Source organism: Callospermophilus lateralis, chromosome 6, assembly GCF_048772815.1.
Source record: "Callospermophilus lateralis isolate mCalLat2 chromosome 6, mCalLat2.hap1, whole genome shotgun sequence".
In the NCBI taxonomy this organism is placed as follows: Eukaryota; Metazoa; Chordata; class Mammalia; order Rodentia; family Sciuridae; genus Callospermophilus; species Callospermophilus lateralis.
The window spans coordinates 63,368,759-63,386,144 of NC_135310.1; the positions used below are offsets into that span (position 1 = coordinate 63,368,759).

Here is a 17,386-nt window from a genome sequence, read left to right on the forward strand (position 1 = left end):
ATCTGTCTTATGAAAATAATGTATTAACATCATAGAAAACACCAAATTCATAGTTACCATGTGTTTTCATCTTGCAGCCTTTGTGTACTTTAATTATAACACTGATTTTGTGAAACTCTCACTCATTATGTTGGCTCTATCTAAAGACAAGCAAACCAAACCCAGATATCTCAAACCCATATCTATGGTTAAAGCATGTTTTTTACTATGATCACATATACTGTTAATATGACTATTGATGCAGCACTGTAGTGAAGGTGTTTCAGAGTATTGTTAAAAATGTGCTGGCAGGAACCCTGGATGATTTATCTGTTGAGATTGCTGTGATTAGGCAGCCAAAGTTTTTTTGTTTTTAAATCTTCCCCATGATAACTTTGTTTTTATTCAGCATTCAGCCTTAGCTCAAATCATAGCTCTCCCAGGAAAAAAGGACATCTTATTCTCCTAAGAAAAGGTTAAACTCTGACTCCTATTATACCTTAAATTCTTCTTAAATGTCTTTATGGTTCATATTTTTCTTTCCTCATGTTTTTTTCTTAAAGGGGTGTAAAATATCCTTATTTATCTATTCATTAACAAGGAGTAGAATGTAGACAACCTAACCTATTTATTTAGCTAATTTTTTTTTTACTGTGTTTCTTAGATTGACTGTTTTCAATATGAGGGAATTTTTATGAATTGGTACTTATAGACATATTGAATTTTTTAGGTTAATGTTTTAAATGGTATAAATGGATTCAGTTAAGTAATAAAAGGATTATGAATTATGTTTGCAATTTCTAATTCTAGCTGTATTTCATATTGCTTTCTTTGTATGTAATAAAGTTTGTCACCATTTCATTTTAGAAAATAACTTTCGATTTTCACAAAATTTTACAATCTCATTTCCTTCAAGGATTTAATAGTAGATTACTCTCTTGAGCTGTTTTGTTACTAAGATTTAATTTCCCCTACCCAGGTTGTCTGGTTCAAAATGAATTATTATCATGAGACATTAAAATACATGACTCTTAAGTAACTAGAAAATAACAGTGACCATGCAAAGTCTTTCATGTCTTAATAAACAGATTGTTGTAATTTTTCAGTGTTTTTTCAAGAAGATGCAGAAATTAGAAGTTTGGTATTTTGTAAAGATATAGTATTCCATATCATGAATAAAGAGGCGAGTCAGCTATTTTGTATTATTGACTTTATATTTTTGTATTTACTTTTGTAAATTAGATAACTTGGTTAAAATTTAACATCAGATTTTGAAATTGGATACCTGAGGTCCTCCATTTTTAATGATGTCAATTATATTTCTTTGTCTCTTTTTTCTTATTGCATAGTGTAACTCTTACATTTCAAAAACTTTCTGAAAATATTACATTTTGAAATTTACATTTATATTACTTTTTGAAAACTTATATTTCAGAATCCTTTATATTAGTGGAAAGTTTCTTATTGATGTCTTCTGTCTGCTCTGGTCTGCTGTTCCCTCCCAATAATAACTGCTATGTTGAATTTTATGTATTCTTCTAGTTTCTTTGAGCAAATACAGATTCTTATTCCCTGTTTCTTCTGCCTCCAATATTGGATAAAACATAACATATCATAATACTGTTCTTAGGGGCTGGGGATATAGCTCAGTTTGTAGAGTGCTTGCCTCACATGCACAAGGCTTTGGGTTCAATCCCCACCACCACCCAAAAAAACCAAAAACCTTACATAATACTGTTCTTCACCTTTGTTTTTCTACATAACAAGATCTGCATATTTCAGAAAATAGCACACTTTTAAATTTTGTTTTATGAGTGCATAGAATTTTATGGAATGGATGTGCCATAATTTATTAGGTGATACCCTATTTTTTTTGTTGTTAGAGTTTTATAATTATGTTGGGTTCATCCTGACAAACTCATACAGTTTGTTGATTTCAGTTCATGATCCCCTCCTTTTCCCTCCTGTCCTTCCCTGCCATTCTCCTTCCGCTACTCTTTTAGACTTCCTTTTGTTCATCTTTTAATTCATATTTGATTGTTTCTGTTATTCTATTCTTTGATCCTGTTTCCTTTACTTTACTCTAGCTTTTGCATAGGAGAAAAAACATTCAACCTTTGAGTTTCTGAGTTTGACTCATTTCACTTGGCATGATATTCTCCATTTCCATCAATTTACCAGCAAAGTTATACTTCCATCCTTCTTTATGACTGAGTAGAACTCCAGTGTGTGTGTGTATATCTATATCTATATCACAATTTCTTAATTCATCTATTGATGGATATCTGGGTTGATTCCATAATTTAGCTATTGTGAATTGTGTTGTTATAAATATTGATGTGGCTATATCACTATAGTATGCCAATTTTAGATCTTTGTGGAAAAGTCGGGTAGCTGGGTGACATGGTGATTTCATCCATGGTTTCTTGAGGAATCTCTATACTGCTCCATCAAGAGTGGTTGTACTCGAATGTTGTCCCACTAACAATGTATGAGTGTACCTTTTTCCTTACAACCTCACCAGTATTTATTGTTGTTCATATTGTTGATCATAGGCATTCTGACTGGAGTGAGATGAAATCTTAATATTAAGTTTTGATTTGCATTTCCCTGATTGCTGGAGATGTTAAACATTTTTTCATATATTTGTTGGGCATTTGTTTTTCTTCTTTTGATAAGTTTCTCTTTAGTTCTTTTGCTCATTGATTGATTGGGTAATTTTTTTTTTTGTTAAGTTTTTTAAGGTCTTTGTATATTTGTATCTTTGTATATCCCCTATTGGAGGAGTAGCTGGCAAAGATTTTTTTTTTTTTTTTTTTACCTATTCTGTAGGTTGTTTCTTTGTGTTCTTGATCATTTCTTTTTCTGTACAGAAGAAGCTTTTTAGTTTGATGGCATCCTACTTATTGATTCTTAGTTTTAGATTTTGTGCTTTGGAGATCTTGTTAAAGAAGTCAATGCCAGCACCTATATGATGGGATGGTACCCTATTGATGTTATTTGGAATTTTTTCTTAGTTTTGGTATGAATAATTTTGTGATGAATATTCTTAGACATACATAGTTTTGAGTATGTACAAATCTATTTTGGATAAATTCTTCAACAGTGAAATTGCTAGGCCAAAAATTGTGTGTAGTTGCAAGATCAATATTTTCTGTTCCCAAATTAACACATTTTATGTGAAAGATTCGTTGGATTTAAATAAATAATTTCAAAATTTATTATTAAGGGTCATAATAGTCATATATAAAGAAGGTTGTTTGAATGTTAGCTTCTAAGAGAAATGGGTGTCCCTTTAATCTTTTGAAATATGGTAAAATGTGATAGAAATAAGTATAATACTTGCTTAAGAAATTGGAGGAAATCAGAAATTACTTTTGAATGTTCAAATGAATTATAATGAAGAGTTTCTTATGGTTAGGAAAGGTTTTCTATATAACAGGAAGGAATAAAATTGTACAGATGGTGGTGGGAAGAGTAATAACAAGGGCTCATGTTTTGAAGAGTCCTGCATACTGTGTCTGGAAGGATTCTATATGCTGTGTACCGTATTCAGTCAAAATTGGCAACGAGAAGACTTCGGAAAATTTCAAGCTAGAATGGAGTGATTAGATATATAATTTAGAAACAGTAGTCTCCATTTCTTGAAATGAGTCTATGAAGACTGAAAATTTCAGTATTCATTGACAGCACTATCTTGGCTTAGTAAGATATGATTGTAATGATAATATTGGTTTATTTCAACATCTAACAAGTACTGCTTTGTTTATGGTTATGAACATCTAATTCAAGACTGGAATTCTGAAGTTACTTCAAAACCCGGCTCCACTGTTTATAATTGTTTCAATTTAAACAAGCCTCTTGAAGTCTCAGTTTTCTCATCTGTAAAATAATTTGGTATGAAATTATTTAGTTAAATGAATATACAGCCCACTGGACTGAAACCAACAATTTGTTTTACTGTATATTACCCCAGTTCCTAATCAACTGTCAATAACATAATAGGCTGCTTAATAAATTTTTATTTAATGATTTTATGCTGAACAACTGGCAAAAAGAATTTTAATTAATTGTTTTTTAAATTTGTTCTAATTATGCATGATAGCAGAATGCATTTCGACTCATTGTACACAAATGATAATTTGATATGTTTCTTAGAAATAATAAGGATAATTAATGTAATGGACTTATCTTATTTTTGCCTTTAGTCAGCACTCCATAATTGTTATACTTTTAAAAATTTAATCTTTATAATCTTCTTATATGATATTACCTGTCTTGCAGATGAGGAAATAGAATTCAGAAATCTTTACTTTTTTTAATATTTATAGTACAAACATTGTCAAATACAGTATTTTAATCTGAGCCTCTGTTCCCTAGACCTGAAAAGCATGCTGTGCTGGTGTTCCAGTACTGAGTGATCAGTAGAAGTGGATAAAGAATGTATCACTGGTAGTTTGAGGTTTGAGTGGCTTGCCTTAGAATTTCTAGGTCCAAGATTTATTTCTCCTGATCTCTTCTAATGTGTTTGTCCTAATAAAGCATAAATCTAATAAATAAGTTGCTACTTCATTTTATATTATTTTAATTTTTTAATAGCTTTGTTGAGAACTAAGCATGGTAGTGTACATTTGTAATCTCAGCTACAAAGGGAGGCTAAGTCAGGAGTATTTCAAATTGAAGTTCAGCCTAAACAAGTTAATAAGATTCTGTCTCAAAATATAATAGAAAGGAGTTAGGTATGTAGCTTAGTGGTAGAGCACTTGCCTATCATGTGCAAAGCCCTAGGTTCTATTTCGAGCAGTACATAAAAGGTAAAATTGAAATAAAAAGCTTTATTGAAGCAAATTGTCATTTATATGTCATTTATATATATAAGTGTGTGTGTGTGTGTGTGTGTGTATAAATTTAGCATGTGAATTGTGCTGCCGTAAACATTGATGTGGCTGGGTTATTTAACAGACTTTTTTTTACAAGTTTTTAGTCCAATTATATATATAATATGGCTACTTTATATATATATAATATAATATGGCTACTTTATATATATATAATATAATATGGCTACTTTATATATATATATATATATATACATATATATTGATTTAGCATGTGAAACTGTCACCACAATCAAGACAGTGACCATCTATAATCATCATTTCTAAAAGATGATTTTAGTCCACATAATCTCTCTTCTTCTTCTTTAATGCTACCTACCGCCATCACTATGCATCTATTAATCATTCTTTGGGACAGATTTGATTATGTGTGCTAGACTTTTATATCAGTGAATAAAATATGTATTCCATTTTTGTCTGGTCTCTTTCATTCAACAGGATTGTTTTGAGATTTCTGTATTTTGTTACAGGTCTCAAGAATTCATTTCTTTTTATCGCTGTATAGTATTCTGTCAGTGAATATGTAACATTTTGTTATCCTTTCAGCTACTAAGTGATCTGTGAGTTGTTTTCCTATTTTGTACTGTAACAAATAGAATTTTTATTTTTGTTTGCATATATATTTCCTTTCACTTGAGTAAATCTTAGAAAGGAGATATAGCTGGAATATATGTTAGGTATATGTTTATTTAACTTTTTAAGCATTACCAAATTGTTTTCCAAAGTAATTTTACACCTCTGCCATCAGTTTGTGTGAATTACAGTTCCTCCAAATCCTCATTAACATTTTTATTTTGCTTTTAATTTTAAAAATAAAAAATTTTGTCACTTTTAAAGATTTAATTTATTTGAATAGGTACAAATTGTTACTGCGACATTCATTTTTTAATGACTAATGATGCTGAGTGCTGCAGTCTGGCTGGGCACAAAATAACCAAGCTGCCACACAGCCTTGTAGGTTCAAACGACAACCTTTATTCCCGAACTCTCACCAGCATTCTACACACACTTCCCGGGGAACACACTGCCTCCACCAGGCTCTGTGCGCCAATTCTCTCAGAACCCCTCGAGAACTCAAGGGAAACTCCAAAGTAGCGGGCACCCTAGGCAGCAGGATCCGCTCTAATCCTGGAGCAGTCCTAATCCTGGAGCAGGGTCACCTTTCAACCATTCTCTCTGGCAAAAATGCCAGGCGTCATTCTGACTAAACTGTGGCTCTCAACAGCTGAGTATCTTTGTATATGTGTGTGCACTTATTTGCCATCTATATTTTCCTTGGTGAAATGACTGTTTACATATTTTGTCTGTTTTTGAAGTTGCACTTTTTTCTGATTATTATATTTAGAAAATTATATATTCTCAATACAAGGACTTTATGTTTTGCAAAGATTTTTACCCCATTATATGACTTCTCTTTTTTTTAACAGTGTCTTGAAAATCGTGTTTTTCATTTTGCTTAAGTCCAGTTTATCAATTTGTTCATGTTCATTTCATCTGCACAGACTTTTTGATATAAAATTGTTCTTAATATTATTTTAATCACTCTTTAATTTTCTGTAGCATCTGTGGTGATACCACCTTTTTCATTCTTGATAGGGCCAATTTTTGTCTTCTCTCCTTTTTTCTCCTGAACAGTCTGCTTTTGTTTTATTTTTTTTTCTTTTTCTAGTTTTACTTTGAAAGATGAATTAGCCATTTATTTGAAATCTTTCTTCTTAATATTGAAAGTTACTGCTAGAAATTTTCTGCTAGATATTGCTTTTCCAACATCTGTAAATACTTATATATATGAAATTCTCATTTTCTTTAGTTAAGAATATCTATTAATGTCCCATTAAAATTTCTTTTCATTAATACCTTATTTAGGAAGTAAGTCATTTAGTTTTAATTGGTTGAATATTCTATCCAAAAATGTTGAGAGTATAAATATTTTTAGATTTCAGATTTTTAAAAAAATTCACAATATTAGCATATGCATAATGAGATTACTGGGGGATAGGAAATAAGACTGAAGGCAAAATTCACTTTATGTTTTATATACATCTTTATATATAGCCTGAAGACAGTTTTGTATGTTTTAATAATTTTGTGCATGAAACCAGATTTCCTGATGTGAATACATTTAGATTGGTACTCAAAAAGTTTTAGATTTGTGAGCATTTTGGATTTTCCGATTAGGGATGCTTAACCTGTATTTGGATGTTTTCTAAGAAACTTTCTATTAAGGATAACTAATTTAATATTATAAGATTTGCTTTTTCAGTTTATCAAGACCAATGCAGGTATGTTTATATTTTATGAAACAGTATATATTGATATCTTCACAAATGTTCAATAATATTGGGGAAGAAAGTGTATTCTAATTTTAAATGAATAAATTTAATCAGGTGAAGTTGGTTGATGGTACTGTTTGGTTTACTGTAACTTTGTTGGTTTTCATATCAGCAATATTTTCTCTACAACTTTTGGAGAGGGACAATGAAATATTTTACTGTGCTGGTGGATTTTTCTATTTTTCTTTGCATGTCTACTGTTTTTGCTTTATTATTTTTAAGACCTATTTTTAAATATGTAAATATTTGAGATTTAATATCCTGGTGATTAATTCATCTCTTTGTAATTATGAAATGAATTTCGTTATTGCTGGCAATATTGTTGGCTTCAAAATTTATTTTTTTCTGACATTTATGTCATTCTAGTTTCCTGTGATTAATCTCAACCCCCATTTTGTTTACTCTTAGACGTTTTAGTTTTTGTCACTTAGGATTCTTCACCTAGGAAGACTTAAGGAAAAATTATTTTACCAATCTATGTGTTAGTGTTTTCTGTTAAGAGGACATATTATAACATATCATAATTTTTTTGAGGATTAAATGAAGAAATAATACCAAAGTGCCTACAACCGCATTTGCTGCAGAATGAACTTTATGTAATATGTAAATCTTTGACTGTTCCTAATATTACTGCTTTGTTTTTAAAAACTTAAAAAAAAAACATTTTTATAAAATATTGAAATAGAATTTCCCATGTATTTATATCTCCAGGAAGTTTTTTGTTTGCTCTATCACTAGTCATTTTCAAATTAAATAAAGTAGAACATTATCATGAAATTTCTAGATAAACTTGAACTTTAAAATATCTTCACTTAATTTTACTTTGATACATTATTAATTTATCATTGTTTTGTACTTACATATGGTGTGTACAAAAATGCCAGTGTAGTCTCATTTCATATTTATTAAGTTGTCATTTCCAAATGCATTAGAATTGGGCAACAGTTGTATTTTTTCACAACTTATCCTAAGTTCAAAAATAGGACGTACTAGAAACTGAACAAATTCTTTTTTTAAAACTCAAAGAGAATTAATGTTTGTATTTTATGTTTTGTATGATTTCTTCACATTATCATAGTTTATAATGAATGATGGTTTTTTTTTTTTTTAGATTGGACAGTTGGCTTTTAAAGGAATGAGGAGACTTAACAGAATTCAGTCAATAGTATTTGAGACTGCCTACAACACCAATGAGAACATGTTGATTTGTGCCCCTACTGGAGCTGGAAAGACCAATATTGCAATGCTTACAGTTTTGCATGAAATTCGCCAACATTTTCAACAAGGTGTTATCAAAAAGAATGAATTTAAGGTAAGTAAATAACAAACAATAGCTTTTTAAATCCTAAGAATTAAAATAAGCTTGTAGTTATATATGTTAAATGAAATCTGGAAGTTCTTTAGGATATTTATTGTACTTGAAGTCACACAACTAATACTGCTTGAGTTACTTCATTATTAAGGCAGTCCCTATTTGTTTTATGAAAATCCTATTACCCTTGTGAAAAGCTATGAAAACACATTTAGCTTTGAAGCAGAACCAATTTTCCAAATGATAAAGCTATGTAAACAAATTCCGTTGTCCTTTAAATAGCTACCCACTTATCCAACAAAGATAATACTTTTCATATATCACTATTAAGATTTTTTTCTCACAGGAAGTAGCTGGAATCATATTTCACAATAAATTGTGACTTATATTGGCTACTGTGAAGCAAATGACATTGTAGTTTTTGCTCATTCATCAAGCTAGTGTTCCTTTGATACAGATTGTATATGTTGCTCCAATGAAAGCCTTGGCAGCTGAAATGACAAATTACTTCAGCAAACGTCTAGAGCCACTGGGTATCATTGTGAAAGAATTGACTGGTGATATGCAGTTGTCAAAAAATGAAATTTTACGAACTCAGGTATGTTATTTACCTAGATTTTTTTTTTCACTTAGTACTTTTTTTTAGGTAATTGTGAAAATTATTTAACAATTATATTTTAAGAAACTATAGTATATAATACAAACATAATGTAATGAACTACTTTTATTTGTAACCACATTAAATCTGCACTACAGAAAAAGTTTTGCTGATGCTTTGACTTATATCCTTTCTAACTTTGGTGATACTCACTGTGTTTTGAATATTATTAATTTCCAAGCATAAATTTTAGGTCTGCTAATATTAAATATTGTTTTTTTAAACCATTAGGGAATGGGAATATGGTTGGTTAAGATCTTAAAATGATTCCTCTAGTATTCTAAGCCATTTAATAAGGTTAGCTTAATAGATAATAAAAAATTAATTATTCATTTTTAAAATATATTTTTAGTTGAAGTTGAACACAACACCTTTATTTATTTATCTATCTGTTTTCTGAGGATTGAACCTAGTGCCTTGCACTCTATTGCTAAGCTACAACCCAAGCCCTAATCATTCTTTACTTTATCAATGGAAAGTTATTGAATTATGCTCTTTATATATGGCACCATATTAGGTGAAATGGCTTAAAGCAAAAACATTTAAGACATAGTTCTTGGCTAGACATTGGGGTGCACACCTGAAATCCCATTGACTCTGTAGGCTGAGGCAGAAGGATTATAAGTTCAAGGCTAGCCTGGGCAACTTAGTGAGATCCTGTCTGGGAAAAAAAAAAAAAAAAATGAAAAATGCTGGGGGCTCTGAGGGTGTAACTCAGTAGTAGAGTACTTATGGGTTTAATCCCCAGTACCATTAAAAAAAAAAAAAAAAAGATATACTTCCTGCATTTAAAGATATTATTACGACTAAGTCAGAAAAATATAATAGGACTACAGCCAGATTATTATTTTCCATCAATATAACATATAAGTATGGTGATAATCATACTGCTTTTAAAAATAAAATAATGTATGACCAACTATTTAAATTTTCTACTAGAGATTGATCCTGGCTCTTTACCACTGATCTACATTCTCAATCCTTTTTTATTTTTTATTTTGAGATGGGGCCTTTCTCAGTTGCTGAGGATCTCACTAAATTGAAGAGGCTGGTTTCAAACTATTGATTCTCCTGCCCAAGCCACCCAACTTGCTGAGATTATAGGCATACACTGTGATTATGCCTAGTTGGATGACCAAATATTAATAAGGCAATTCAGAAAAGTTTGATAAAAAACAGATGAAACAACTTTGCAAACAGTGGATGATGTTAATTTTAAATGTAATTGGGGGTGAATTACATTCCTAGGGCTGCTATAGAAAAATAGTATGTATTTTGGTATTTTAAAATAACAAAAACTTCATCCTCTCTCAATACTGGAGTTCAGAAGTATACAGTAAATGTGTCATCAGAGTTGATTCCTTCCAGAGGCTCTGAAAGAGCCTTTAACTTTTGGTGGTTACTAGAAATCCTTGGCAACCCTTGGTATTTCTTGGCTTGTGTACATCTCACTATGTTTTCTGCATTTATCTTTACATGGCTTTTTTCCTTTGTGTGTCTTTTCTCTTACTCTTTATTCTAATGTTAACCATTGAATTTTTTATCATCTTCCCTAATCAATATGGTCTCAAGATGATCTCAAGAACCTTACCTTGATTATTAAATACATGCAAAGTTCCTTTTTCCAGATAAGGTCATATTTATACGTTGAATAGTTGTACCTCATCCCAAATACCACAATGTAATGGTATTTGAAAGTGGAACCTTCGGAAAATAATTGAGTTTAATCAAGAGGGTGATGCCTTTGGTGAGATTAGTGCCCTTATAAGGAGATTGATCTTTCTCTCTTTCTCTTTCCGTCACTTTTCCTTTGTCTTCCTCTTTCTCTCTCTATCTCTGTCCTTTTTTCTCTTTCTCTCAAGTCACCAAGGAAAGGCCTCCTGATCATATAGTGAGAAGGTGTCTGCCTGCAAGCCAGAAAGCTAGGATTCATGAGACATTAAATCTGCGAGCACCTTGATCTTTCAAATCAGTGTCTAGATCTGTGAGAAATAAATGTCTATTGTTTAAGTCACCCAGTTTATTTTATTTTGATGTAGTAGCAGCCTGAGCTGACCAGGACGATCAAATTCATAGTTTCTGGCACAACTATTGTAGCACAACTATAGGTTGTGGTGCTACAGTCTCTGAACACGTGACAAAAATGGAAACCAGGTTTCAGTTAAATTTATTTTGGAGTTAGTAAAGATAGAGTTCAGTATAATCAATACTTCGGTCAATTTTACTGGGTTTCCAGATGCCCTTCAATAGATGAATGGATAAAAAAAAAATGTGGCATTTATACACAGTGTTGATCCAAATTTATGCTAAACAGGTCTTAAAAAGTATCAACACTATTGGTTATCCCTTAAGTAACTTTCCTGCAGTCTTCATTGGGGTCTGCCCCTAATTGTACTGTTGTCAGAAAGCAGGAGATTGAGGTCAGCATATTGTGAATGCTTGGGGTTTGTGGGTGCTACGTGGAGCAGACATCTGTACTGGCCCTGCCTGGGTTGCCTGGGGAAGATAGTTTGACATGCCCTGACTTTCTTGGCTTTGACTCACTGTGCCTTAGGCCCACACTGGGATGGTAGGCTCCACTTGGCCTGGACCTGTGCTCACCTCCTGCCCTTCAGCATGCCTGGGGTGCACCCTGCCACTCTGGGACAAGGACTTGGCTTCACTATCATTAGCAACAAATAGAGGATTATGTTTTCTGGCTTAAAAGTATAAATTTGAGGGTAAAAAATGTAAGTAGCAACATTATATACTGTTGAATTCAATTGTATGTTATATACACTAACCAGATAAGCTACTTATACTGGTTTGTTCTGGTTGTACAATTATGAGGAAATTATAAATATATATTCTTTTTACCTTTTCTGCTACTAGAGCGTGTTAAGTTATGCTGTAAAAAAATAAACATAATGATTTTAGCATTACATTAAGTGTTAGTTTTTTATTCAGCATAGTTATTTTTCTGCAATATGGTAGCTTCATAACCTATCATTCAATTATCTGTTTTTTTTCAGTAGAAGCAAGACAAAAGAGACACAAATTTATGTCACCTGCTATTGCTATGCTGCAATCACATTGCTTGCTTTGGCAATCTAATATTGTAGTTTTGTTGAGGAACAGTAGAGGAAACTGAGGCTTACAGGGCAACAGTAATTTCTGAGGTCTCATTTCCAGTATCACGGGAATAGAATTAGATTCTAGACTTTCTAATTACACAGTCTGTTATAAGTTTTTATGAATACATTTCATCTTCCCATCTTTTATAGCCACAGGTTTTTGTTTGTGTGGGTGTTTTAAAAAAAATCAATGTACTAAAAGAGTTTGGTATTATTTGAAAGAAACCTAGTAAAATGATGGCTTGTATTTATAAGGGGAGAAATATCTATGGATGTTAGTTTTCACTTCAGTTCATTACAATATATGATGAATGTATGGGATAATTCATTTTTTGAATTACTGAAAATGGCAACATCATATGATGGAAAAATAAAGGTGTGGTAATTTTATAAAGAAAAAGCAAAATTGCCACCATTTATAGGTCATGACTAATAATGAGGGGGGTTTGGGCTTTCAATTTTTTTCTCATTAAGTACTTTTGAAAGTTTGGAAAGTTTTCCAAGACGAAGAGATAGTGAAGGCTTTAGTTTACTAAACTGTCAATAGCTTTTGCTTTCTGGATGGTAAATTGAAAACCTTTTTAACTCTAGATTGTAAAATAAAATTCTGTCACAGCGATGATGATAGTATTTGTTGCTTTCTTTATGATTTATATATTTCTGGTATATAGATATATGTCCATACTAGTTAAGATTTTTAAAAATACTATTGAATTGGTTAGTAAATGCATAGTGCCAAGAGCATTCCAAGTACATCTCCTACCTACTCATAACTCAGCAACCAAAAGGTTACTTTTAGGCACAGTAGGAGGCCTGTGATACCACTATGCATCTGTACTTACTGATGAGTTCCCTCCCCAATCACCAGACTCTTCTTTTCTGTACCACTGTAGACTTCTGTATTATTTAGCATCAATTATGGTCTAAGATTGGAATGAGGGACTGTCCTGGTCGCCATCCCAGCATCCCTGCCAACCACTTTCCTGGTGAACAATTGCCTGTCCCTGTGATTATTAAATATTTTAAATATTATCTGATATGTAATAAATACTAGTAGAGTTTAAAGATTTGTTAGTGAAAATCAGACACCTATGTAATAGAATTAATTAAAGTAATATTATTGAGAGACTTGGCTCTGGTTATTATTGTATTCATTTATTTAATGAAATAGTGTGGTGGAGTATATTAAATAATATTTAGATTCTGTCACGGACAGTTTTTTTTAAAATCTATAATTGACAAATGGTTTTATATTTTAAAAAGAGACTTTGGAAGAGAAATTTCAGTGGAGCTATGAAACAGCTTTTATTTTTAAGGAAAAAGAAAAGGCACAGGTAATTATCATATGCTCATTCCATACTTATATTTAGGAATTGATGGTAGAAGTGTTGCCAAGTAGTGTCCTGAACACACAAATAGATATTAAAATATAGAAGCATATTTAGGGATAACTTGAGAACTCTATTTTCTTTTCTCCCTTTCTTTGCTCTTAGTATAAAATTGATGTTTCTCCAAGTTGTGTGAAATGTGATATAAGTGGAGCTTAAAGCCATGCTTCCCACACTGATATAGTCATCTGATTCTTAACAAAAGTACCAAAAATATAAGTTGGATAAAGTAGCCTCTTTAACACATGGTAATGGGAAAACTGGATATCCATTTGTAAAAGAAAATATCTTTAAAACTCACCCTGTACAAAATAAAGTCAATGTAAATTAAAGACCTATGTATAAGACCAGAAACTCTGTAAATGTTTGGATAAAAAAATGGGGAAAACACTTCAACATTTTGTTGAAGGCAGAGCTTCTTGAATAGGATCCCTGGAGCTCAGGAAATAAAGAGAAAGAACAAATAAAAGGGGGCGGCGTCAAATTAAAAAGTTTCTGCACAGCAAAGGCTGTTTTAAAAGACAGCCTTCAGAAAGAGAAAATCTTTGCCAGCTGCTCTTCCAACAGGATTAATATCCAGACTATAGAAAGAAATACAAAATATTCAACACCAAAAATATCAACTAACTCATTCAATAAATGGGAAAATGATTTGAATATCACTTCTCAAAAGAAGTAGTACAAATGACCAGCAACTGTGGGAAAAATATCCACCCTCTTTATGCATCAGCAAAATCCATATCAAAATTATATTCCATCTCACTTAAGTTAGAATAGCAACCATCAAGAATACAAACAACAATAAAAGCTGGGAAGGAACATGGATGAAGGAACTTTTATACACAGTTAATGGGGATGTAAATAAAACCACTATGGAAATCAGTATGGAGGTTCCTCAAGAAATTAAGTAGAATTACCATATGATCCAGCTATGTATCACTCCTCAGCATTTATTTAAAAGATTTAAAGTCAGCAAACAATACATGCATACCCATCTTTATCTCAGCACAATTTACAGTAGCCAGATTATGTAATCAGCCTACGTGTCTGTCAACAAATATATAAATAAAGCAAAATAACAATAATAATACACACAATGAAGAATTATTCAACCATAAGAAGAACAAAATTATGTCATTTATAGGACAATGGAAATGCAGAGTATCCAGTTAAGTTTAATATGCCAGCCTCACAAAGACAAGTAGTAGATTTTCTTACATATGTGGAAATTAGAGGGGAAAGGGGGAAAAAGATTATGAATACTATTAGTATACACAAGGATACTATTAGTATACACAAAGGGAATCAGTAAGGAAGAGAGGAAAGTGGAGGGTGGAAGAGGTATTGGAAGTGAATGGGATCAAATTATGTTATATGCACGTAGGAATATGCTACAATGAAACTCATCTCCTGTATAATTGATAATACACCAATAAAAAATTTTAAATTGTATTCAATGTTGAACCTGTAAGATTCATAATACCATTTTGCTCCTCTTCCTTACTGGTATTAATTTCCTAACATAGTTATTATTGAATTTTTAAGTATTTAAAAAGCATTTTTTTCTTTTACTAGCAGTGAAGGCAGGAAGTATATTTTTAAAATATTGCTGCTCTCTTTATATTATAACCCCATACATTTAAAAATAATATTTGTATAGAATCTTTTCCAAATTTGTTTTTCTAAAAATCAATACTATAGTCACTATATTAAGTTAAAAATGCCTTTATTGTTCATAATTTAAATCAGCCTCTGCCTAGGAATATTTTAATAATTTCTTTAAATGCCTTTGAATTAAAAGGATTTTCTCAAATCTGGTAGATAAATACATTTTTAATATTCTCTTGAAATTCAAGTTTGATGCTATCCAGGCTTTTCCTTGAAATAGTTTAAATTGGTTTTGTCAAAGAATCCATTCAATTATCACTTGATAGCAAAGGTAACAATTATATTCTTTTTATTAACAAATTTTTATTTTTTTCATATAATATAGACACTTAACACAAGGAACTGAATTTTGTTTAAAATTTTCAGTACATACAATAAAAAGAAAAGAGTTTTATAGATTTGTATATCATTTATGGATACATTAGAATTTTAAGTTTGTTCATATTTTTGTTAAAGTAAGTTTATGTTTGATTTCATTTTATTTCTTTATTGAACCCAAGTACATTCTCTATCACTGAGCTACCTTGTGATGTTGAGACAGTCTAAATTGCCCAGGATGACCTCCAAATTGCTGTCCTTCTGCCTTAACCTCCTGAGTCTCTTAAGATTTCAGGTGTTTGATAACACACCTGGCTATGATTGGTTTTAAGTCTTTCTTTTAGAACTAGCTAAACCTAATTACAGACATCATTATCTCAAAATCACATATTAGTCTGATACATAATTTTGTAGAGTTTTATTTTTATTTCATGATTATTTTTAAAGGCATATGTGTTTGGAATTGGTATTTATTAAGTCGTCTTTATTTCAAATAAAATTTCCTAAAATTGGAATCATTCTGAATTGTCTTGATATTGAACCTACAATATATTTTACTTAAAAAAATTGAGGTTTTCATCCTGGTTTGTGTAAAGTGTGCAAACTGAAGAAATGCTAAAATACTTTATTTTCCTCTTATTGCTTGCAAGTATAGCTTTAAGAAATTTTTTATAAATGCTAAGTTTAACTGGACATTTTTGTTTCACTGCTGCTTCAAGACCAGGGTTATTCTACTATATCTTCTTGCTTTAGTCTTTCTTCACACCATTAAGAAACTCATTAAAACAAACATAATACCTTCATTGATTTAGTCATCCCCATTGTTATAAAGCAACAGTAGTTGAAATGTGGTCTGAAGTGTCCAGAGTTTTTGTAGTTGAATTCAAGAGATTCTACAGTTAAAAACCAATTTTTATAGTGTTGTTTTCTTTTTGTGTGCTACTGGTGATTGAATCCAGGGCCTTGTGCATGCTAGGCAAGCCCTCTCTACTATTGAGCTGTATCCCCAGCACTGTGATGTTGTTATCTTTTACTATCACTGTCTGACAGTAGGATTTTTTTCAGAGGCTGCACACTGTGTGTGGTGTCATAAACACTGTAGCTTATAGAACAAGTACTTTGTGTTCCGTTATCGTGAAAAAAAAAGAAAAAGTATAAAGGAATCCCTAAGTAAAAATATTTTGCGAACCACTACTATAGAGGATGTTCCTTATATCTGACATTGGATGCTCTTTGAAATCTCAGTCCAGTCGGCTTGTCAACCTTATCTTTAGACTGCTTCCTAATATAAACTTCAGCCAGACCATTTTTGTTTTTTCTAAAATAATATTGCTCAAATAACATTTTCTCAAATGAACATTGCTCTTTGATAAGTTTTCTCACACATTTTCTCCTTTTAATAACTTCCTTTGTCCATTTCCATTTGTCCAAATCTTAAATGTTCTACAAAATCAATTTTAAAACCTATAGGACAGAATCCTTTAGTACCATTCATTTATATTTATAAAATAGTACCTAGTGCACAGTGTGTACTTTTGGATGTTATGTAGTTTTAGAAATCTGGATCACTATCAAATAAAATTTTGATTGTTCTTGTACTATATCCAACTATATTACCAATGCTAATGAGAGAATATTTATGTAAAGAAAAAGGAAAGTAACACTTAAATTCAACTTATGAGCCATTCACTATGCTAAATGCATGTGTGTCCTCCCTCA

At 31.3% G+C, this 17,386-nt stretch overlaps 1 protein-coding gene across 4 annotated transcripts in view; it reads left to right on the plus strand.

The window, feature by feature from the left end:
• Ascc3 (activating signal cointegrator 1 complex subunit 3) overlaps positions 1-17,386 on the plus strand; it is a 363,263-nt gene that overhangs the window by 93,894 nt on the left and 251,983 nt on the right. For all 4 annotated transcript variants that reach the window (XM_076858390.2, XM_076858389.2, XM_076858391.2 and 1 more), the window contains 2 exons: positions 8,322-8,522; positions 8,980-9,120. In XM_076858390.2, coding sequence (XP_076714505.2) covers positions 8,322-8,522; positions 8,980-9,120 — 342 coding nt within the window. The remainder of the gene's footprint in view (positions 1-8,321; positions 8,523-8,979; positions 9,121-17,386) is intronic.